At 39.1% G+C, this 24,572-nt stretch overlaps 1 protein-coding gene across 4 annotated transcripts in view; it reads left to right on the top strand.

Annotated features, from left to right (window-relative positions):
- DUSP16 (dual specificity phosphatase 16) overlaps positions 1-24,572 on the top strand; it is an 88,415-nt gene that overhangs the window by 23,270 nt on the left and 40,573 nt on the right. For all 4 annotated transcript variants that reach the window (XM_034935395.4, XM_055095409.2, XM_055095410.2 and 1 more), the window contains 2 exons: positions 17,922-18,514; positions 19,385-19,523. In XM_034935395.4, the coding sequence (XP_034791286.1) occupies positions 18,287-18,514; positions 19,385-19,523 (367 nt within the window). In that variant the 5' untranslated portion in view covers positions 17,922-18,286. The remainder of the gene's footprint in view (positions 1-17,921; positions 18,515-19,384; positions 19,524-24,572) is intronic.

The following is a 24,572-nucleotide window of genomic DNA, read 5'->3' as shown; positions in this document are numbered from 1 at the left end:
TAGCCATTAGTAATAGGAAATTCCTGGGTGGAGATATTTATTTAACTTGCATTCATAAGCCGGTGAACACTGAGCTCTATCTCTCCCAAGCTTTAACAGTCTTTCCTTGACACATCTACATCTAAACATTTGTAGATTTTTAAGAAGAAAGATTGGAAACTAGATTGCTTCACCCATAAACCCTGTCTTATTAAACCCTAATTGGGCTCTGTGCCCCAGCATATCCTTGCAGTCTTCTGTTGGGTATCATAAGTGAATTTTTGTGCTTCTTTATTATTATTCAAATTATAGAGGCCGTGACATTGGAGAACTGGATCTCTTACATAATAAAATATTCAGAATTCCAGACTTTCAACGTATAAAACATCGTAAGCAATAGATTAATCACAGTGTTACATGTGTCACCAGATTTCTCCTCTGCTGTCTCTTAAACTGCCTTCCAAGTGACCTGTCCCTTGTGACAGTTTTTTAGGAGAAGGTAAAGGATCCACCTCTGCTTGTTCGTGTGAAAGATACTGATGCCTGGGCCCATTCCTCAGAGATTCTGATTTATCATTCTGAGGTACATCTGGATATTTAAGAGCTCCCAGATGATTTTAATATGTAACTAAGGTTCAGAGCTACTCTGTTAGCCAAAATGCTCCTCCATTTAATCATGTACTGAGTTGTTCCCTTTTTAGCAAATGTTAGAATTTACAATAGGTGGGAGGATTACCTGAGCATTTATTACATGCTTTATATTTTATTACATACTTTAACTGTCTTACTGTATTTTCATGGTGACCCAGGAAGTTGACAAGCATTTGCTTCCAGGGTTCCTCCCCCTTCACTAGAGTCCTGCCAAGGCTGTTGCCTCACCATTTGGTTCTCTATTTCATGCCTGGCATTTCATCTGTAACTTCATGGCAGGCTGGCATTTTGGTGAGGGCAACTCTCCACAGCCACACCCATTAAGTGTTTAAAAGGGTGCATTATTTCTCATCTTTTGAAATATTTTGCGTTCTGTGTTTTTCAGGAGCCTATTAAAATTTGCAGAATGTTTGGTAAGCTCTCTAGGGTTGTGGAAAGCACACTCCCTAGAAGCTATTTTCTGTCTTTCACCACTGATGAATAGTGTGACTTTGAATAAATACGTAACATTTTGTAAAAGGGACATTATTAACTTGCCAGAAGACATGCACTAGACTAAGTGGAAGTCCTTCTTTGGCTATGAAATTTCAGTAGTCTCTGACTTTCTTTAATGACATGACATGACTGACTTCCCATTTCTCCTCTTACCATTATTTTCAGCTCAAATCCAGCTTTTATGCCTCTATGTCCTCCAGGTAAGAGAGACTGAAAATCAGTAGGTCTTGACAACTGATTAAATGTGAACATTGAGAGAAAGACCAAAGATGTCTTTAGGACAGATGTCTTTAGCCAGGCGTGGTGGCACACGGGGATGCACGTTTTCAAACCTGCCTGATTCTCTGAACCTCCTGGGACATTTGTTAAATATGCAAATTCACAGGTTCCACTCTAGACCCACGAATCAATCTCCAGAGGTGGGCCTGGTTGGGCATTTTTATCAAGTTTCTAAGTGATTCTTGTGATCAGGCAAAAGTGGGAAATTGTGCTATAGGAAATTGAATCTAGTTGGTGCTCGATAAATGAACATATATATATATATTCTACTAACTCATTTAATTTTTTTTCCTGGAGTTTTACAGATGAGCTAAGATCCACACCCCAGAATTAGAAGAATGAACACTATTTGCAAGAGAAAAAACTGAACATTTATTATCGTGTTCTACTTAGAGGGGCTTTCAGTCTCTGATACTTAGTGATGCTTATGTGACACTTAAATATGTTGATAGCAAATGGTGATAGGTTTCTTTTGAATGTATTTCATAATCTGTCCAGTAGAGAATTAGACTGTGGAGCTTTGTGAGCATATTTTTAGGGTCTATGCCGTGGACTATGTTTTAGATGAGATGGTGAAATTAGATATTTTGGCATTTAGCCATTGAGTTTCTTAATAGACAGTTCTATGGTCTGGTTTATATTAAGTTTCATCAATAGCAAGCTTACTGTATTTGTAATGATTTTGCTTATAATTTTAATTTTGAATATGTGTTCTTTGATACTGAAGGTTACATTTGGCAAAGGAACATTGCCTGGTACTGAATCATATATAGTTATATTGCTTTGTGTAGAATACATATGAATGTCTTTTACCTTGTAGCATTGCTGTCATAGGGCTATGTAATTACATTTAAAAACTTTAAAAAAATTTGCTCACACTATAGTCACTGTTGGATGAATGTCATGATAGTGTATTAAAATTCATTTAGGTTTCACTTTGACTTCCACATCTTTTTCTCATGACATGACATGAGTTATGTCTGATTAAAAATTTATATAGTTTTCTGTTATGAAAGTTATCTATAAAATAGGAAACTTAGAAATTACAGACAAATATATTGAAGAAAGTCATCCTTGAAGAAATGTCAACCTTCAGAGTCTACCTATTTTTCAGCCTTTTATTTCAGCCTGGTTTTTTTTGAGATGGAGTTTTGCTCTTCTTGCCCAGGCTAGATAGAGTGCAGTGGCGTGATCTTGGCCCACCGCAACCTCCACTTCCTGGGTTCAAGCAATTCTCCTGCCTCAGCCTCCCGAGTAGCTGGGCTTACAGGAATGCGCCACCATGCCTGGCTAGTTTTTGTGTTTTTAGTAGAGATGGGGGTTTCTCCATGTTTGTCAGGCTGGTCTCGAACTCCTGACCTCAGGTGATCCGCCCACCTCGGCCTCCCAAAGTGTTGGGATTACAGGTGTGAGCCACCGCATCGGCATTTTTTTTTTTGAGATGGAGTTTCGTTCTTGTTGCCCAGGCTGGAGTGCAATGGCAGCGATCTTGGCTCACTGCGACCTCTGCCTCCCAGGTTTAAGTAATTCTCTTGCCTCAGCTTCCTGAGTAGCTAAGATTACAGGCATGTGCCACCATGTCCGGCTAATTTTTGTATTTTTTGTAGAGACAGGGTTTCACCATGTTGGCCAGGCTGGTCTTGAACTCCTAACTTCAGGTGTTCCATCAGCCTCGGCCTCCCAAAGTGCTGGGATTACATGCATGAGCCACTGTGCCCGGCCTATTTCAGCCTTTTATTATGTCTAATTATTCTGGTTTATAAACAATGACCTAATTAGTAAAACTTGAGCCTGTACATAGTGCTCATTTTGCTTTACATTAGCTTATGTGAAGCTGGGACAGAATAAGACATTGAGATATTTTCAGATATTATTCTGGTGGAATAATTCAATCATGTAGTCTAGATAGCCATTTTCATGGGTACTTTCAGTGCCCGTGACATATAATAAGGGTATATCTTGTGCCAGGCACACTGCCTTGGATTTAGACTATTAACAGTCTCTTGGCTCTCAGGTTTTATAGTTACCATTCTAGACTGAGCGCATCCATAGGCAACTAAAACTGTATGGTACCGTAAGGAGACTAGTCAGTCAGTCTCCTTAAATCTATTCTCACCTCAGTCCATTCTGAATAGAGTTACCAGAGTGAAATTCTCTTAGTAATGTTCTTATGTTATTTTCATAAAGCGTACAGTGGCTTAGTTGGCTTTAGACTTCCAGGATTCTTTACCATCTAGCCCCTTTTACTCTACCAACTTATTTTGTTACTTGCTGACATAATCTGTAGCCAGGAAAGCCTGCATACAGTTTGTTATCCCTCTGTCTTTGCTCATGCTTTTTCTGCATCTGGAATCATCTTCCTCTCTTCTCTCTGATGGTTCATGTCCCTGTTTTCTTTCAAAACTCTCTTTGAAATTTACATTTTTCAGGAAGCCTTTCTCTTTGGCTTGCTGGACATCTGACCGGCATGTTATCTTTTAATATTTGTTCAAAATGTCATTTTCAACATTTACTCAACTAATTAATATCAAGGACTTGCCATCAATTCTCTTTTTCCCTGCATTGGGTTAGAAACCTAATTTAACTTCAACACTGACATATTGGTATTTTAGAATGGGAAATTGAGACTTTGATAGGAAGGTGTTTGTTGCTGCTGCAGATAGTGTGCCTGAACCCAACTGACATTACACCCAGAATTTATAGAGGGCCAAGTATAGTACTATGTAAAAATGACAGAATAACCTCTTAAAAAAGAAAAAATAAAAAAGAATAGCAAATAGAAACACCATTCTCTCAAACTTTGATTTGTAGAAGCAGATGTTTTGTAAAAAAGATATTTTTTTCCCCTTAGACTCATTGATATTTATCTTCTTCTATGGGATATAACCCATTACTATTTGTTTTGCTATTAAGATTGTTTGGGAAACCCTTCTAAAGAATTAGACAACAGCGTTACTGGGAGCTGAGGTAAGGAGAACTAACGGCTCACCGAGGCTGGTGGAGGAGGTTGGGCAGGGCTGAGCGGCTGAGCACTGGCACAGGTGTCTGTCCTAATGTGCCAGGCAGACTCTTGATGAAGCCAGCTTTTTCTGCATGTGCAGAGGTTATTTCTGCTTTTAGAATCTGAGCACTAGATTATAAAATAATTCAGATCTTGTTTGTTTTCTAAATAATCTAGTGTGAAAATCCTGAGAATTTGTGTCTTCCTGTGAGGCTTAGGTGGAAGTCTGACTTAGTATCTGGAACATGAGGTATTTAAGGGCTAATATAAATGTAAAATATTGAATTGATGATCTTTACTTAGTATAACCAACCATGTGTGAAACACCAAACTGGAAAAATTTTACCTTTCTCCTCCAAAATAAAACTTTTTTTTAGAGTAACAAATCAAAGATTTTAAAGGCTGATAGATGATAAAATACCTGAATTCATGGGTGACTGTCTCAAATCAGTCTGGAAAATATTACTTGTTATAATAGCAGTACATCAAGGGACTTGGCAGTTCCTCCTCAAAAAATAGAAAATGGATTTATGATAAGAGCTTAACATCAGACAGGAAGAGGCTTGGTTATAATCATGAAGAGAGAAATGAAGATGAATATGAGGATGAAGAAACAGCAAAGCCTCTAAGGACAAAAGAAGGGTACAGAAACTACAGTTAGATGATGTGATGGAGCCGAATTATAGAAAAAGACAGTGAAAAGGACAAAGTGGAAAAAATAACCAAGGGATGAGGACAGAGAATGTTCTGACTCCCGTCTGGGGCTACTCCACTAGCCTTTAGTGTCCTTGCTTTCCTGTGGTGCTGTGATTCTTCAGCCTAGGTCTTGGCCTGTCACTTTGTGGTACTTTGCTCCTGATACAGCTTCCTGATATCATTAACTTCCAGGGCCCCAGCAGGGGGAAGTGTGCGGACAGATGCAATGACTTAAATTAGCACAGCCTAGGATCCTGCAGTGAATGAACAGCGATGCTGTTGCTGCATCTTTCTCTGCTACCTGGCTGCCCTTTCTTTTTTCCTTACCTGGTGGAGTAACAAAAGCCCCAGAGGGGTCTCCTGCATACTGTGGGATTGGAAGAGAAGTGGAAATAGTTGCTCAGAGCAAGCCTTGAAAATCCCGTCACAAAGGAATTACCTGGAACAGTTACCCCAGAGTTACCCGTTTTAGTTTGTGTGTTGTAGGGTATAAACTCTCACAACATAATATGACTGCTTAATGATAAGTCAGCCCTGTCCCTGTTAGGAGACTTTGCTAAGAACTGAGGCACACTTACAGCAATATCTTTTTGTTCTAAGTGAAATAATCTTTAGATATTAGTGATCACTGAATTCCTCATTATACAAGTAGGAAAAACACAGGCTTGGGGAATGTCAAGTGACACTGTATACGCCATTTTAGCATTTTAGTAGATGAGTTGAAATTAGGAACAAGGTCTCCTGAGTCCTAGTCCACAGTATCTTTTAAAAACAATAACCTCACTTGTCTCTAAATTCCTAGGGTTAGTTTTGCCCTCATGGAGCAAAGAAACTGAGCAGGCCTAGGTTGTAGGTGACTGGCACAAAGAGACTGAAAGAAGGAAGCCTGTGGTGGAGTGTTGTGTGATTTTAGAGTTTTTGTAGCTCCTGCTTTTGCTGTTGGAGCTGAGCAAGGGGCCTGCAGCTACCCCTGGGCCTGGCTGGTGTCCCATTTTTGAGGCCCCAGAGTTATTTTTAGCCGCAGGGCCTTGGAAGCAGGTGTGGTCCAGGCTTGAAGGCCACGCCTGGAATGTGTTCAAACCTTGTTGTGCGTGTCTGCTTAGGAGCTGAGAATAGTGACGAAGCCATTGCATATACTTTGTTAGAGGAATTTGCACTTTTCCAAGTGAGAGCAATGAAAGTCATCCTGCGTTGCATTTGTGACACTTTAAACAGGTTTATTTTGGAAACTTTATAAATTGAATGATCTTTTACAAGTGTTAGTGAATATAATTAAAAAATACATTAGGTATAAATCCTTTGTATGCCAAATAAACTTCTGTATTATAAGAGTCATACCCTAACTGACCTATTTTTAAAGTCTAGCTTCATAGTCATAAACATGTGATTTAAAATTTAATTTTTCTCACTTCTCCCACCCCTCAAACATTATTGCTGTTTAAAATAATTCTTTATAAATCCATTTCAGCTTTTACCTTGAGGGTAAACATTAATTTCCATACATTACATTTGTTCATCTTTGTTTTTTTTTTTTTGAGACAGAGTTTCGCTCTCGTCCCCCAGGCTGGAGTGCAATGGAGCGATCCCGGCTCACTGCAACCTCCGCCTCCCGGGTTCAAGCGATTCTGCTGCCTCAGCCTCCCGAGTAGCTGGGATTACAGGCATGCACCACCACGCCCAGCTAAGTTTTGAATTTTTAGTAGAGATGGGGTTTCACCATGTTGGCCAGGTAGTTCTCGAATTCTTGACCTCAGGTGATCCGCCCGCCTTGGCCTCCCAAAGTGCTAGGATTACAGGCATGAGCCACTGTGCCCAGTTCTCATTTTCTTAACCTTTGCACACCCAAACTTTTATAATGGTCCTGAGAAGAAGGAGTACAGCAGGACCTGGTAATAGTTCCTGGGTCTGAATGTATGTCATGACCTTTATTAATATTTTTCATAATTTCCAAGGTTATGGAAAAGAGTATGACAATTACGTTTAATTACCTAAGTAAAACTATTACTATGTTTTATACATATCCATCCTATGTGTTTGTATGCCTGTGGGTGTTTGAGGTTCTATTCTACCTAGCTGTTCTGAGACTTGACTTTATTCTCAACATATCATGACCATCCTTGGCTGTCAATAAGTATATTTTTACACCATCGTTTTTAAATGTTGCATACCATGTTGCAGGATTTATCATAATTTATAAGTTACTTAAGCCAGTCTGTCCCTTTCTTATACATCTAGGCCTTTTCCAGTATTTTTTCATGTGTATTTTAACTGAAAGATAAAGCACTTTCTTGTAAGTCACTTTGTTTTGTTTTGTTTTGTTTTAAGATGAGTCTCACTCTGTCATCCAGGTTGGAGTGCAGTGGTGTGATCTCGGCTCACTGCAATGTCCACCTCCCAAGTTCAAGCGATTCTCCTGCCTCAGCCTCCCGAGTAGCCGGGATTACAGGCCCATGCCACCACATCTGGTGAATTTTTGTATTTTTAGTAGAGACGGGGTTTCGCCCTGTTGGCCAGACTGGTCTTGAACTCCTGACCTCAAGTGATCCACCCACCTCGGCCTCCCAAAAGTAGTTTAAAGGAGATTCTTGAAACTACCTCCTTGCTGTGTAGACTTTTTTCATGCATGTGTCTTGCTTAACATGTATTTGATATTTTACTACGTTCCATATTGTAAAACTAAGATTCTCTTAGTAGATACAACACACTTTTGGCATTGGAAAAATTCTGGGAAAAAGTGCTGGGATTACAGGCATGAGTCACCATGCCCAGCCATAAGTCACTTTGAATTTATTCTGTGAGCCATTTTGAAATTATCTTTAGGAGAATGTAGTTCAGCATTCTAATTTTATTTATTTTAGTACTAAGAGATTTAAAATAGATTAAATTATGGAATATTACTATTGTGAGCTTGAGCTTGAGTGCAGGTGGGTGAGAAGTTTGGTGTTGGTGTTGCATTCCATTGCTTGCTCCTAGAGCCTTCCAGTCCTCTTTGGAAAAATTAAATTATAACCCCTCTCCCCTTAGACTGTGTTCCAAATTGTTCAGATGTTTACTCTGGTCTTAATACCTTTAGTCAATTAGTTCTTTGTCAACAAAGTATACTATATCTTTCATGTATTGGAATTTTGTTGTTCTGGGGCTGGTGTGGACTAAAGGGGGGGTGCATATATTAATAGATAAAGATTATAAACTTATTTTAGTGTTATCAACCCCTTCAATATAGTAATCTAACTTGTAAAGGCCTTGTGTTAAGTATTTGATCCTTCTGACAAGGAGAGAACCTTGAAAGCATTTAAAAAATTTTTAATGTAAAGATCCTTTAAACTACCTCCTTCTTGTATAGACTTTTTTCACACATATATCTTGCTTAATGTGTCTTTGATATTTTACTACATTCCATGTTGTAAAACTAAGATTCTCTTAGTAGATACAACACACTTGTGGGGTTGGAAAAAATGTATAATATTAACATTAATAGTAATCTTTCTTGTTACAGGATTTCTTTTCATTTCTTTGCCAAGAAATGCACTGTATAGGAACCACAGTTTCTCTCTTTGTAGTTTTAAGGAAGAAATTGTACTAAATTTTCTTATATATATGTTTTTTCACACTGAAGCTAAAAGTTCAATTGCCTGCCTCAAAAGCATGGACAACAAAAGCAAAAATAGACAAATGGGATTATGTCAAACTAAAAGCTTCTGCACTGCAAGGAAAACAGTCAACAGAGTGAAGAGACAACCTACAGAATGGGAGAAAATATTTGTAAACTATACATTTGATAAATAGTTAATACCTCAAAAACATCAGGAACTCCAACAACTCAACGGCAAGAAAGCAAGTAACTTGGTTGAAAAATGGGTGAAAGACCTGACATTTTTCAAAGAAAACATGCAAATGGCCAACAGGTCTATGAAAAAATGCTCAGCATCACTCATCATCAGAGAAATGCAAATTAAAACCACAGTAAGATAGTATCCCACTCCTGGTAGTATGGCTGTTTTCATTTTTCTTTTTTCTTTTTTTTTTTTTCTTTTTTTATTTTTTATTATACTTTAAGTTTTAGGGTACATGTGCACATTGTGCAGGTTAGTTACATATGTATACATGTGAGTATGGCTGTTTTCAAAAGACAGAAGATCAGTGTTGGTAAGGATGTGGAGAAAGGAAAGCCCTTATACACTGTTAGTGGAAATATGAACTATTTATAGCCATTATGGAAAACACTATGGAGGTTCCTCAAAAAAAATTAAAAATAGAACCACCATATAATCCAGCAATCCCACTACCGAGTAAAGAAAATGAGATGTTTGCATACCCATGTTTATTGCAGTGCTATTTACAATAGCCAAGATAAGGAATCAACCTAAGCGTCTATCAAAATATGAATGAATAAAGAAAACGTGGTATATATGTACACAATGAAATTCTATTCAGCCTTAAAAAATAAGGAAATCCTGTCATTTTCTACAACATGGATGAACCTGGAGGACATTGTGTTAAGTGAAATAAACAAGACACAGGAAGACAAATACTGTGTAATTTCACTCATATATGGGAGCTGAAAAAGTTGATCTCATGGAAGTAGAGAGTAGAATGGTTACCAAAGGCTGGGATGTTTAGTGGGGAGGGGAAGCCTGGGGAGATGTTGGTGAAAGCAAATAATTACTTAGGAGAAATACATTCAAGGATCTATTGTACAGCATGGTGACCACAGTTAACGAGAATATATAGTATTCCTGAAAAATTCAAGGAGTGGATGTTAAGTGTTCTCATCACAACGATGATGGCTATGTGTGGTAATGCACTTGTTAGTAGAATTAACCATTCCACAGTGTATATATACTTCAGAATATCGTGTTGTACATGATAAATACAGTTTTATCCATTAATTTAAAAAGTTTGGCTGGGCACAGTGGCTCACGCCTGTAATCCCAGCACTTTTGGAGGCCAGTGTATGAGAATTGTTTGAGCCCAGGAGTTTGAGACCAGACTAAGCAACACAGTGAGACCCCATCTCTACAAAAAATAAAAATTAGCCAGGTGTGGTGGCACATGCCTGTGGTGCCAGTTACTCGGGAGACTGAAGTGGGAGGATCACTTGAGCCCAGGAGGTGAAGGTTGCAGTAAACTGAGATCACAGCACTGCATTCCAGCCTTGGGTGACAGAGCAAGACCCTGTCTCAAAAAACAACAAAAACAAAAGTTCAGTTTCCTGGAAATGCATCATTTCCAATAGATATAACCATAGTTCTGAACAAAGCATGAACACCTGCCACATCTTGTATTGGTATTTGCCCAATTCAGCATTATCTTGGCTAGTATATTCATTGGCCCCAGAAAGCTACAATCTTCCAGGTATCCACATAGCTCAGTCTCTTACCTCTCTCCTCTCTCATGTTCTCAAGGTAAGGCCTTCTGTGACTACTCTGTTTACAATTTAACAGCCACCCCCGCACACCCTTTGCTCTTCCCTGCTCTGTTTTTTCTCCCTAGTTCTTATTGGCGTCTATCATAGGAAATGTTTTGTTTCTGTTGTTGATCGTGTCCCCCATCACTAAATTAGAAGCTCCAGAAAGGCAGTAATTTTTGCCTTGCTAATTTATAACCAGGCAGTACATTAATAACTTATAAATTATAATGAATACTTTTTTCATTTATTGCTACATTTTCACAGTGCCTGGCACATATTAGGTGCCAAATAAGTACTTGTTAGTTGCCTGAATTAGTTACAGTAGGCCTGATGAATTATAGTGATTTGGCAGATGTTCAAGAAAACCAGGATGCACGAATTAATCCCCATCTGACCTCTGTTTGGCTTGTTCTAAATCTTTCTTCTCCTGCCTCCAGCCTACCTTTACTGAAAATACCCTTCTAAAACATTTTCTCCTCAATTCTCAGATTAAGCCAATCCCTGGCCATATTTCCTCTTGCCCAGTAACTCCATCCAGGGATCCTTCCATTTCTACCCTCCCAAGACCACCTCCATACACTGGCCCCTCTCCCAGTAGGTAGGGTCCTGAGTTTTCAGGCAGCGTGTCTGGAGGAAGCATTAAGTGTAGAGGGGTAGGTGAAGGAGCCTGTGGGCCAGGAGGAGTGTGTCTAGGATACATACATGGGTGGCAGAGGGAAAGAGGAAGGTTGGGAGGGGGAAGGAGGAGGAGAGCTCAGGTGGGTCAGGGAAGGGGAAGCGGGTGAAACAGGCGATCATAAACAGGAAGCAGTACTAAGAAAAAGACAAGAGCTCTGATTGAGCCAGTACCAGGAGGGGAGTGCTCCTTGCCCTGAACAGAAACTTTGGTGAAGGCTTCTCACAGATTTGGCCTCTGCCTGGGCTGGCCTGTGCCTAAAAGCACAGGCATTATAGGTAGTCTTTGAAGGCTGACTGCTATTCCAGCCTTTATCTGTGGGTCCTTGAGATGTATGTAAACAACCTGAACCTCTGATTGGAGGGGCGGCTTTCAACAGTGTGGTATGTCAGTGCGAGGCAACTGGGTTCTATGGTGCGGATAACTGCTGTCTCCAGGTCTAGTATCATCTAAATAGTTTTGCTTCAAGCAGTCTCATTATTGCCATCACTTGTCAGAATATGTGTCCTCAATTTTTGGGTAAGGAAATATGATCAGACATTAATAGGCAGCTAAAAAGCACATTAAGTTTGTAGTTTTACTTTGTTTTATTTTAATTATACTTTTAAGTTCTGGGGTACATGTGCAGAACATGCAGGTTTGTTTCATAGGTATACACGTGCCATGGTGGTTTGCCGCACCAAGTTTTTAGCTTTCTTGATTTTGGTGAGGGTGGTTTTTTGTGTTTGTTTTTATTTTTTTTAATTGAATATATTTGCCAAATACCAGAGCTCAGAATTTCTATCAAGTTTCTCTTAACCCACAGCTTATGAGATAAAGTTGCTTTAATCTGTGTAGCATTGAGGCAGTCAAAGTCTAAGGAGTTCTTGTTTGCTTGCAGATATGATTATTTTTTTTCCCTTTTGATTGGTGTTTTCCTGTTATTGAAAGCCTGTGTTTAAGGCTCTATTGAAAGGCATTTCGGTATATCTTGTTGCCTGTTTCTTCAGTTTTATTGGAGGGAAATAATTTAAGTCAGGCTTGTAGTTTAATAAAAGTAAACTTCTCACCTGATTATATCCTTTCCATAAACTGAGAATTTGAACTTGAGCTCTAGCCCAACCAAATAAAGCTAAATCCCTCTCCTCACTCAACAGGCCTGTTAAGCACCCCATAGCTATGGGATCCTTTTCCTTCCCCTGATAATTTCTCTTTGTAAAAGAAAATGTTTAAAATGGAGTTGTGCCTCTCTGAGTGGGACCCCCCCGCTTCCTCCTGGAGCCCCATCCCCTGCTGTGGGCCTTGATGCAGGCCTTGGGAGTGGGTGTTTTAGGGCAGCAGTAGCAGTAGCAGATGAAACTATTGCTGCCAGCAGAAAATAACCCATGGGTAGAAAGAAAAAAATTGTGTGTGTGAGCGATTATCACTTTTTTTCTGAGTGGGATATAGTCAGTGTCAGTGTGACTGACCTAGAACCCAGGATCACGTTTGGGAAGTTGAAGAGAAAAATCATCTGGGAAGCAGAAGAAGATCCTTGATATAATCACGTAAAAATAATCTTAAAAAAAGGATTCTCTGGCTAGGCACAAATTTTGAAGTGTACAAGTAATAAAAATCGAAACAAAACATTTTCCTTTTAAGTAATTAATGGCAAATACTGGTTTTATACAGACTTTATGTTGTTCTCTTAGTTGAAACAGGCCCTACCTGTTCACTTTAACATAAAAATAGTCTTAGACTTACAGTTCTTAAACATAACTTATTCAGTAGCATACTTCATTGATATACCGTATTTGTGCAGAGTTGGATATAGAGTGAATTTCAAGAAATAAAACTCCAGTGATTTCTGTTATAGTCATAAATACATTTCCATAAGTAACCAAATGGAATCTAAATAAAAATAAATTACATATAAAAACACAGACAAAATTGTATATTAAAGGGGGAAAGTTGTTATACAACTTGTGTTAAATATTATAAAATATAAAACATAAATCATTTGCTGAAAGGTAAAAATATACCAGAAATGGTATTTCTTTAGGAGATTTGCTGATTTTCTTCCATGATCTGTATAGTCATTTTGTTATACTAAGATGTTGACTCAGTTTATCTTTATTCCTAGTCTTTTAAAACCTTTATTTTGAACTTGGTATACTTTGCAGTTTTTTGTGTAGTAGCCCTGATTAAGGTTACCAGTCTTCAGTTTGATAAATACTGCCTTGCTGACTTTAGGTTATCCTTTAAAATATAATTTCCATAACTTCATGAATGTTCACCATCACATTTTAGCTTTCTTTTAAGCCAGAGTAGTTATAGAGGGTACTCTCTAACTAGTATGTCATAAAACAGGCCAGGTGTGGTGACCCCCAGCATTTAATTTGCTAACCTTTTGAGCACACTATTATGAGTTACTTGTCAGCTTCTTAGGTACTCTAGTATGTAATTCTAGGGGGGAAAATTGTGTGTGTGTGTGTGTATATACATATATTTTTAATTTTTTGTAGAGATAGGGTCTCGCTGTGTTGCCCAGGCTGGTCTTGAACTCTTGGACTCAAGCGATCCTCCTGCCTTGGCCTTCCAAAGTGCTTGGATTACAGTTATGAGCTACTATGCCCAGCTGGAGTTATCTTTTAAGTTGAAGAATTTCACCGGATGCAGTGGCTCACACCTGTAATCCCAGCACTTTGGGAGGCCAAGGCGGGTGGATTACCTGAGGTCGGGAGTTTGAGACCAGCCTGACTAACATGGAGAAACCCCATCTCTACTAGAAATACAAAATTAGCCGGGTGTGGTGGCGCATGCCTGTAATCCCAGCTACTGGAGAGGCTGAGGCAGGAGAATCGCTTGAACCTGGGAGGTGGAGGTTGCGGTGAGCCGAGATCCCCCATTGCACTCCAGCCTGGGCAATAAGAGTGAAACTCTTGTCTCAAAAAAAAAAAGAATTTCTACATGTTTTATTTAGATTTCCAGACATGCATATATGCAAGGCCCATGGAAACATAGATTGATTCATTTTCTAATTAAATGTTGAAAAAAATGAGATTCAAGTACTGTTAAGTGAAAGAAAAAGCAAGATGCAAGACAGTGTCTATACTTTGTAACCATTTGAACAAAGAGAAGGAAAAGTGTGTATATTTGTGCTTCATTCTATATTAATTAAAAAAAATCTTTGGAATAAATTAGATGAGACTACTAAAAGTTGTTACCAGTTAGAGGGCAGGGTTGGGACCCAGGCAGATGGAGGATAATGGTAGAAGAAGGATTTTGAATATATTTAGTTTTTTTTGATTTAAATGTATTTGCTGAAGTTTCAATATCGTGGCAATTTTAAACACCTTTATTGATGTATAAGTGACACAAACTGTACACGTTCATACTATGTATACATTTTTAGACTTTTTTTGAACCATATGAATATATTACCTATTTAAAAATCTAAAGAAAGTATTTCAACTTTAGCAGCTGGCTAAATAAATAGATAAATAGCAAAGCTGGTCTGCTCTGGATTTTGTTCTATGGACTTGAGCCTTTGTGGTTCATTGTAAAAATTTTTATTCCCCTTGACTTATAGAAATTCTGGGTAAGATTAGCTTGGTGATGTTGCAAGCAAAATATTCTCTTGTCATCTTTCAAATCTTACCTAATGCAAAGGATTTTGAAAACAAAACAGTAACTACAGAGAAATTTTTAAAATTAGACTCATAGCCAGTGATGGAGATTTAACCAAAATTCTCTAACTGTAAATGAAAGAGATTAAGGCCATTGTTACTTTACCCTCCATGATCCCTTGGCAGGGCTCTGCCTCTCACCTCACCCATTTAGCACTACAGAGAATTAGACCTTGGGCATGAAGTCCTACCAGGAGGACTCCAGCTGGCCTCAGTACAGCACTGAAAGAATGGAACTTCACCCTCACTTCACTTTTACCCCTATGCTTCACTTACATCCTCAGCTTAGAGTCACTTTGACCAGAGCCTTTCTTGGTCAGGGAAAGGGTCTTTTTGTATCTGTAACTAAGCTCTGATTCTCTGGGCAAGAATGACATTTTCTGCTCTGTAGAACTGTTTGTTGTAACCTGTCTTTGGGTTTATGAGAATTGGCTGAGGGGAAGCAAAGATGAGAACTTTCTAATTCAACTTTTGCATGTTTGCTGACTTCTCCCTCCTTTTGTCCCTTGATCTGCTAACCCAGATAACTGCTTTGTCCCATCCGGATTTTATCTCTTTGAGAGGAGCCAATCAGACTCAGAGACCCAGTGCCATTGTTGGAATCAACTTGCTCTTGTTCTCGGATTTCCACTTTCTGTGCCACCTGGGTACCCTCATGGACAATTGGCATCATTCTTTCCCAGTCCAGTTCCATTATGGGAACAAGTACTTAGGGAAAACAGGGCAACCTAGTAGTAGAAGCCCTGGTTTGGGAATCAATCTGAATACAGGACCTTACATTGCCATGAACTCTGTCACTGAGCAGGCAGAACCTGATTCAGTGGTATGGCTTTGGTAGGCGCTTTGCAGAAGTTTTATTAGTGGATTAACTAGGACAAATTCTCTCTTATAGTTCCTTCAGTTGAAAATAGAGATGACTTTTGTACTTCATTACCATAAAGCTATACTAAAAATAATACATTAATGAAAGTTGTTTCTTGGAAAATAAGAAATGGAAATATAATGTATTAAATGGAGCTGGTTTGTAAAATATGGTGTGGTTGAGACAGTATCTCAGGTGCCTTCTAACTCCCTGTGTGTCAGCCTCTGTGAGAAAGGGCACAGTTTGGTTGCAGCTGTACTATAGGAGGATGGAATTACATCTGTTTTTATCTGTGAGTGATGTCTTTTAGATGCCAGATGCAAGCCAGCTTTGTTTGCCATTGGCATCTGTAGGGTATTTTTCCTCCTGTCTATGATGCATAGTTGCTTTTTTATTTACCAGCTTTCAATAAATTAGATAATTTTGTTCTCAGACCAAATTTGAAGAGACGAGGCCACTATAATGTCTCCATTTTGTAGGTGAAGAAACTGTGGTTTAGAGAGGTTATGTGATTTGTCCAAGGTTGCATAAGTAAATGGCAAAGCTACATCTCTTTATATCATGCTCCACCTTCTGTCTCCATGCTTTAGCTTCTAATTTGTAAGTACAAAATTAGGAAACATGATCTAAAGGTTTTTAAAGGCTCTGACATCCTGACCTGAAATCAGCTAATCAAATATTTATTTAGAATCTTAAATTGTTTTTGGAACAAGAAAGAATTTACCTACTATAATAATATATTGAGTATGTTATGTCCAAAGTACTGTAGAAGTAAGAAATATAATAAACTTTTGCAATCAAATATTTACCCTCTAGGCTGGGTGCGGTGGCTCATACCTGTAGCCCCAGCACTTTGGGAGGCTGAGACAGGTGTATTGCTTGAGCCCAGGAGTTTGAGACCAGCCTGGGCAACATGGCGAAACCCTGTCTCTACAAAAAGTACAAAAATTAGCTGGGTGTGGTGGTGCGCGCCTGTAGTCCCAGCAACTTGGGAGGCTGAGGCAGGAGAATCACTTGAGCCTGAGAGGCAGGGGTTGCAGTGAGCTGAGACTGTGCTACTGCACTCCAGCCTGGGTGACAGAGCAAGACCCTGTCTCAAAAAAAAAAAAAAAAAAAAAAAAATTTACCCTCTAGAAGTTCAGTGCCAGAAGTAGACATGTAGTTTTATGTAGCAGAGGATTTCATATAAGCAGAGATGGACCAGGGGAGATAGGAATCCGAGAGTATTGAAGGTCAAGGTGAAGTCTAAGCAATAAGCGCAAAACTTCAACTAGTGTTAATTAGAAAGTGATTGATTAAAGGAGTTTGGCAAGAAAGGGAAGCACTGGGTTCAGCTTTAAGGGCTCTCTATGTCTGGGTTGCCAACTTAGAGTTCCAGGTTAAGGGGTGAGATTTTTTTAAGACTAGGAGTTAGTGATTCTCTGAAGAATGAAGCAGGAAAAAGTGAAGGATAAGCTTACAGAGCCTTAAGCAACTTGGTGGTAGGGAGATGGCCTCCGGAAGGAGACATGCCAGGGCCATGGCTGTGAGCTTCAGCACTTCACAGGCCTAGCTCAGCAGCTGCTGTGACAAACATATCAGTTGTTTTTGTCCTTCCTCTTCCTTAAAAGATAGCTGAAATTTATAGAAACTCCAGTTTTCCTGCATCTTCTCTCCTCCGTGAGGGCAATTTTAAAAGGCTGCTGTTTGCGCCCTGGTACTTGCGTGAGCTCACATGTGCACACATATACACACATATACACGTACCCATTCATCGCAGGAATTCTCAAGCCATTTCAGAAAATATTTTTTTTTTGTCCTGGTAACACAGGATTGCTAACTTTGTCCTCAGCTGCCATTCTTTGTGGGATTTCAATAAATAAGCAAATAAAATATAGGAAAACTATTTGGAATAATAATACTTCAAGCAGCTTTTTGTAGCCCTTTTAATTCAATACTACAGGTCATTTAGTTCTGAGCCCTAGGTGATTATAATTCATGATATGTCTTGTTTTGTTTTCTTTGAGTTTTTACATTTTGAGGTAAAATGGAATTATCACTAGCACATTTTTCTGAAGCCATACCAATTTGTCCTTTTTATTTGTTTGTTCAAATGAAGCAGTGCATCAAGTATGGAATTAGATTAATGGAGTAAATATTATGAATCATACACTCTCTCTAATCTGACACTCTTTCTTCTTTTTTTGACCTCACGTTTTGTTTTCTGTCTTTCTCTCTCCGCGTAGGCTTTCAGTCCAGTGTAAAGCTGTTGGAGCGCGGGAGCAAAGGTAAAGAATGATGTAATGCGCTGGCTGCCCCAAAGCATCTTTTGTTGTGGAATGGTTATTCCAGTCATCTCTTTATGAATCAAATGTGAGGGGCTGCTTTGTGGACGGGGTCCTTTGCAAGAGCACATCAACGGGAAAGAGAAAGAGACATTCACTTGGAGGGCTCTTGCTGAAAATGGGTTTAACTCTCCTTTTGCCAGTCACCACCAGCCTGACCTCATACACTTTTAGTACAATGGAGTGGCTGAGCCTTTGAGCACACCACCATTACATCATTGTGGCAAATTAAAGAAGGAGGTGGGAAAAGAGGACTTATTGTTGTCATGGCCCATGAGATGACTGGAACTCAAATTGTTACTGAGAGGTTGGTGGCTCTGCTGGAAAGTGGAACGGAAAAAGTGCTGCTAATTGATAGCCGGCCATTTGTGGAATACAATACATCCCACATTTTGGAAGCCATTAATATCAACTGCTCCAAGCTTATGAAGCGAAGGTTGCAACAGGACAAAGTGTTAATTACAGAGCTCATCCAGCATTCAGCGAAACATAAGGTAAACGCTTTCCTTTTTGCCTTTTTAAAATAAATGGACACACTGAATGAGGAATAATTTTAATTGAAGCCTCCTCTTTAAGTAGAGAAAGTAATTTGAGGAAGTTTTGGTTGCTTTTTAAATTTTGGTGCCTTGTGGTACCTCAAAATAATTTATTGTCCATATTGTCACATTTAATAATATTTCTAAACTATGAAGGATTAACTTGCTTTAGTTTGGACAAGTGCTATATTTTCTTGTGCCTTGCTAAAATTATTTTATTAAACACTATTCTATATTATCTGCAAATTTACTGAAAGGAGAGTCATTCTTTTCAAGTTCTTTGGAAACAAAGTAGGAACTAATTATTAGGGGTGCTTTTTATGTGTCATAACACATGTGGTAACATTGGTCAAGACTTAATGATATCTTCAAGGGAAGTTATCCCTGGGATACTAAAATGTTGTCTGTGTGGTGAGGAAGTTGGTTTTTTTCTTCACAAATACAAATGAGCTCATGTTTTAATTTAAATAAACAACTGATTTCTTTGTTAAGGTGTAAAAGTCATTTTAAAAAAAGTTTGTTTAGGTCCAGGGTTATGTTTATTTTGCATATTGTTTGCTTTATTATGAACTTTACCATTTTATAGTATAAAGGATTTAAAACCAGGGAGTCGTGAGATCACCTACACAGAAATAGCATCATTTTGGTTTTTAAGAGTTTTGTATGTGTCTATCTCGTAAATTGACTACATCTCATTTTTATTCAAATTATTAATTGAAAACAGGAAGCAATTATTCGCCTCACCACTGGTAAACGTGAGATCTTAAGCAGTAGTTTGAGATTACTTTTCTCACCTTCTTCCTAACAAGCCTCATGTTTGCATTTCAGGTTGACATTGATTGCAGTCAGAAGGTTGTAGTTTACGATCAAAGCTCCCAAGATGTTGCCTCTCTCTCTTCAGACTGTTTTCTCACTGTACTTCTGGGTAAACTGGAGAAGAGCTTCAACTCTGTTCACCTGCTTGCAGGTAAGGCTCGTGATGGAATTAAAAGGACTCAGAATCTTGCTGAGCTGTATGAGTAAGCATATTTCACTGTGAACTCAGTACAATAGATCATCCCAACTTTGCTGTGTAAAATGATTTATTTATAGCTTTTGATTGATGTCACTGTTCTATTTAACTTGAATACTATATCATTCTTCCACATGGGTCAGTGTATTTTTGACTTGGCTCAAGTGCCTCTTCGCTTGCTATTAACTGGTAGTGCCACATAGATTTGCACACCCATATGGATAGCTCAAAGCCAGCTGCTTCTGTCTGCCTTTTTCCATTCACCTGTGATGTAAGAATACCAAATGATGAACATCTCAGCTCCTGCTAGTTCCCACCCCTGTGGCAAGAACCAGACCAATATTACAGTGTCAAACTCTTACTTAACATTTATAGTTGGAGCGGACTCCAGAGATAAGCCTTATGGTCACCTTTCTGGGCATTATAAACAATGAAATAGGGGGAGAATGTGTGCAGAATGTTTCTTCTGGTAATTAGGGGAACTGTTTTAAAAGTTACTTGTATATTTTTATTTGTTTTATAATTAAAAAAAAGTCTCAACGTAGAAATGCTAAGCAACCAGATGATCTTATAAAGTGTGTGGGAAGGACCAAATATTCTATATCTCTCCTGGAGGACGGCATTGTAGGAGTTAATCCCATCAAATTCCAAAGAAGGCTGTTCATCCTTTGCTTCTCGTTTTGCAAATGAAAATCCTTTCCCTTGCCCTGTGGGCTCATAGAGCTGGGAATATAGTTTGACAACACACAATAACCTTAACATAAAGCTGCTGTGTTGGGTGGATTCAGCTTCAGTGATAGGCAAGAGTGCTTTTAAACATTTGGTCTAAGAAAAACAAAACATTAAGATTAATTAGTTGTTGGTGTGTTAATAATTTTAAACTCTGGGCAGGTTTAGATAAGATTTCCATGTCTCCAGTTCTCTCTCACAAGCTTTTCCTCAGTTCTCTAAGAACAAGGATAGTTCATCTTTTTCAGATTGTCTATCTGTACACCTTTCATTTATGCTGTGATTCCGTCTGATCTTTCAATTAGTGTTCTTAAGTGAAGCCAGCTTGTCTTAGAATGTAGTTTTCAGAAGTCTGTAACTGAGAATTATAATATTAGATTCTGTCTCTGTTGATAGACACATTCTTTTACTGGGAGTATGAGTGTGTTAAATGTAACAGCTATTATTAGCATTTCACTAAACTAATTGGTGAGTTTAGGAACTCATTTCATGTTTCAGGTGGCCACTGTGTGAGGGACTTTACCTTGGAATCCTGTTAATGGGATCAGGGTTTTTCTTTTTCTTTTTTTTTTTTTTTTGAGACAGAATTTTGCCCTGTCGCCCAGGCTAGAGTGCGGTGGTGTGACCTTGGCTTGCTGCAACCTCTGCTTCCCAGGTTCAAGCGATTCTCCTGCCTCAGCCTCCCAAGTAGCTGGGATTCTGAGCACCTGCCACCACGCCTGGCTAATTTTTGTATTTTAGTAGAGACCGGGTTTCACCATGTTGGCCAGTCTGGTCTCGAACTTTGACCTCAGGTGATCTGCCTGCCTCGGCCTCCCAAAGTGCTGGGATTACAGGCATGAGCCACCACACCCAGCCAGAGTTTTTCTTAAAGAAGCAATATGCCAAGATGTGCTTCGTGACAGAGTGGTTATCCCACCGTGTTCTTGTTTGAGTTACTTTTACCCTATGGGGAGATCTTACTCAACATCTCGGTCAAGTAGACAGCCCCCCAGAGGAGTGAGCTCACATTGAGTTTCTAGCACAGGTGCTTTAGCTACTTGTACCCTTTACTCCTTTACCAAAGAGCATTCCTTTGTTACCTGGGAAGGTTCTTAATCTATCCTGTGTAGCCTTGGGAGGGGCATTCACTGGGCAATAAGGAAGAAACAGGACTGCCTGATTAGCTATGTCAACTCTAGGGACACGTGGTGTGACACACTGAGTCAGAACACCCTGACATCCCTGTTTCAAACAGGAAGTGTTTCTTAGGCCTAACGGCAAGTCCATGGAGGCAGCACCAGGAGCCACATTAAACGTATTAGCAGCACCATATCTTCATCCATACCTCCAGAATCCTGTGTTTCTATTAGCTTAGGAGGTGACTTCAGAGTCTGAATTGCTTGTTTGGGAATTTCTGAGCAGCTGGATTTCTTGTGACACCTAAGAGAGGGTTCTAGATGATTAGAAGCCTTCCCAATCATCCAAAAGCAATTGGGGATTCTCTTGGTTAGTGAATTTTTTCGTCAGGGTAGGTAGATAATTGGGGTAAGTGGATAACAGTATTGGAGAAGGTTTGGCCATCAATTCTTGGGAAACTGTTTTATTGCAAAGGTCCAGCTGCTCAGAGGACAAGCCAGGGATGTGGGACAGAAGGACATATTGACAAAAGTTTCTTAAATATTTTGGTTGGGGTGAAATAACTGAAAAGCACCCTAGTTTCTCACAGGGGCTACTGTAAGTTACAAGGTCACTGGAGACAATTTTCACTACAAACTGCCCCTGTGACTTTCAACAGTTGGAGATTGTTGTCAGTCTCGTTTGGACATGGTAATAGAAAGACAAAGTGGTTTCTTGGAATAATTTTTCCATCGGTTTAGAACTTTCAGCCACCTTGAGAAAAGAAAGCATCAGATATGTGAGATGGTTTTTATGGTCACTAGCTATGGCAGTGAGGAACTGTGGCCCCACATCTACTCACACTCTCAGGGCTACCTTACCCACGGAAGAATGACTGTGAATAAGGAGAACAAGAGGACTCCCAAGAAATTGATAGCAGTATCTTAATGAGCTCTTTTCCTTCAAACAAGAGGAGACTGACACTTACCTGGAGGACCTACTTACATGGTCATAAAAAATGAAGGATTAATGAAGGAGAAGGAAGTGGGATTTGGGGAACCTCTACAGGAATGCAGTGGGCTTAGTTTTTTAATATGGACCAGGTCTTGTTTACCTTTGTGTTCCCGCAAGGCCTAGCCCTTCTTAAGTTTTCAGTAAATATTTTGATATTAGCTTACCTGAAGGTTTTATATTGTTTATATTTCCTATGATTTATCAGTCTAGAATGTAAGCATATTAAGCAGTGATGAAGTCTGAAAGTAGAGAAAACTTCAGATTGTTTCAAAATAAGTGATTTGGAAGGTGTATTTATTCTGATAAAGCAAATATATAGCTGCGATGGGAAAATATCTAATATGAAACTTTCTTCATCCATATAAGCAGATGTGAAGATGGTATTAAAATCTGATGAAAATGCTGCTGTAGTGAAACAGTGCTAATTTTCTGTGGTCCTTAAATACTGATATTTGATAAAGAGCTAACAACCCTAGAAATCTAGCTCCACTCATAGGAATACGCAAGTCCTTGAATTCATGTTAATTGAAAACAGTCAGAATAATTATTGTATTTTTAAAAATGTAAATGTAAATTGATTGCTCTATTTAGTCATTAGTAAATAACCTACTAACCAAGTCAAACTAAGCCATAGCATTGTTTCACTCCCAGTGGATTAAAGGGTTTAATATCAGTAGCAGCTGGGTGTGGTGGTGCACCCCTCTATTTCCAGCTACTCGGGAAGCTGAGGTGGGAGGATTGCTTGAGCCCAGGAGTTCGAGGTTACAGTGAGCTGTGATTGCAACACTGCACTACAGTCTGGGTGACAGAGAGCCTGTCTCTAAAAAAACAAAACACAAAATTATCAGTAGCAATCTCATCTTAAAAAAAAAAAACAAATTTGGATGCCTTAGAAAGTTCTCCATTACTGCCTGGCCATGGTGACTTACACCTGTAATCCCAGAACTTTGGGAGGCCGAGGTAGGTGGATCACCTGAGGTCAGGAGTTCGAGACCAGCCTGGCCAACATGGCAAAACCCCATCTCTACTAAAAATATAAAAATTAGCCGGGCATGGTGGCATCTGCCTGTAGTCTCAGCTACTCAGGAGGCTGAGGCAGGAGAATTGCTTGAACCCGGGAGGCAGAGGTTGCAGTGAGCCAAGATTGCATCACTGCACCCTAGTGTAGGCAACAGAGTGAGACTCTGTCTCAAAAAGAAAAAAAAAGTTCTCTATTACCATTAATAGGTAGGTAATGGCAAACCATTGTTTCCTTTTTTTTTTCAATTTTGAAGTCAGGTTATTGAATAAGTACAATTTAAAGACCTGCGTATCTTCCCCACAACCCCCTTTGAAATTAAGACTTAAGAATTCATATTGGCCAGGTGTGGTGGCTCACACCTGTAATCCCAGCACTTTGGAAGGCCGAGGCGGGTGGATCACCTGAGGTTGGGAGTTCGTAACCAGCCTGTCCAATGTGGAGAAACCCCGTCTCTACTAAAAAATACAAAATTAACCAGGTGTGGTGGCGCATGCCTGTAATCCTAGCTGCTCAGGAAGCTGAGGCAGGAGAATTGCTTGAATCCGGGAGGTAGAGGTTGCGGTGAGCCGAGATCGCACCATTGCACTTCAGCCTGGGCAACAAGAATGAAACTCCATCTCAAAAAAAAAAAAGCATATTAATAGAGTAAAAAAAATGGGTGTAACATAAATGTATCATAATAATGATTTTATAACCTAGGATGGGCTTTTGGAAGGGAAAAATGCTGTAATTCCTATTTGGCTAAAAAAATTACTGGGTTTCTCATAATTTGAAAAGAATCTAATTCTATTGAGAATATTTCAGGAAAGCTTATATAATTAAGTATATTAAATAATTAGAATTATAGGAAAATATTGGCAGAATAAACTATATATTTTTTCTTTTTAATAAAGTCCTTTGTGTCTGATAAACTGTATTTTGAACTTGTAATGAGAAGTCATAAACGTAGAGAAGACCAACTTCCTGGGAGCAATAGGTAATCTGGGTATAGAAATTATACAAGGTGCCAGGCATGGTGGCTTATGCCTGTAATCCCAACACTTAAGGAGGCTGAGGCAGGAGGATCACTTGAGCTCAGGAGTTTGAGACCTGCCTGGCCAACAGAGAGAGACCTCGTCTGTACTAGAAATTTAAAAAATTAG

This window comes from Pan paniscus, chromosome 10 (assembly GCF_029289425.2).
Source record: "Pan paniscus chromosome 10, NHGRI_mPanPan1-v2.0_pri, whole genome shotgun sequence".
NCBI classification, from domain to species: domain Eukaryota; kingdom Metazoa; phylum Chordata; class Mammalia; order Primates; family Hominidae; genus Pan; species Pan paniscus.
This window is presented reverse-complemented; position numbering and strand designations above follow the sequence as displayed.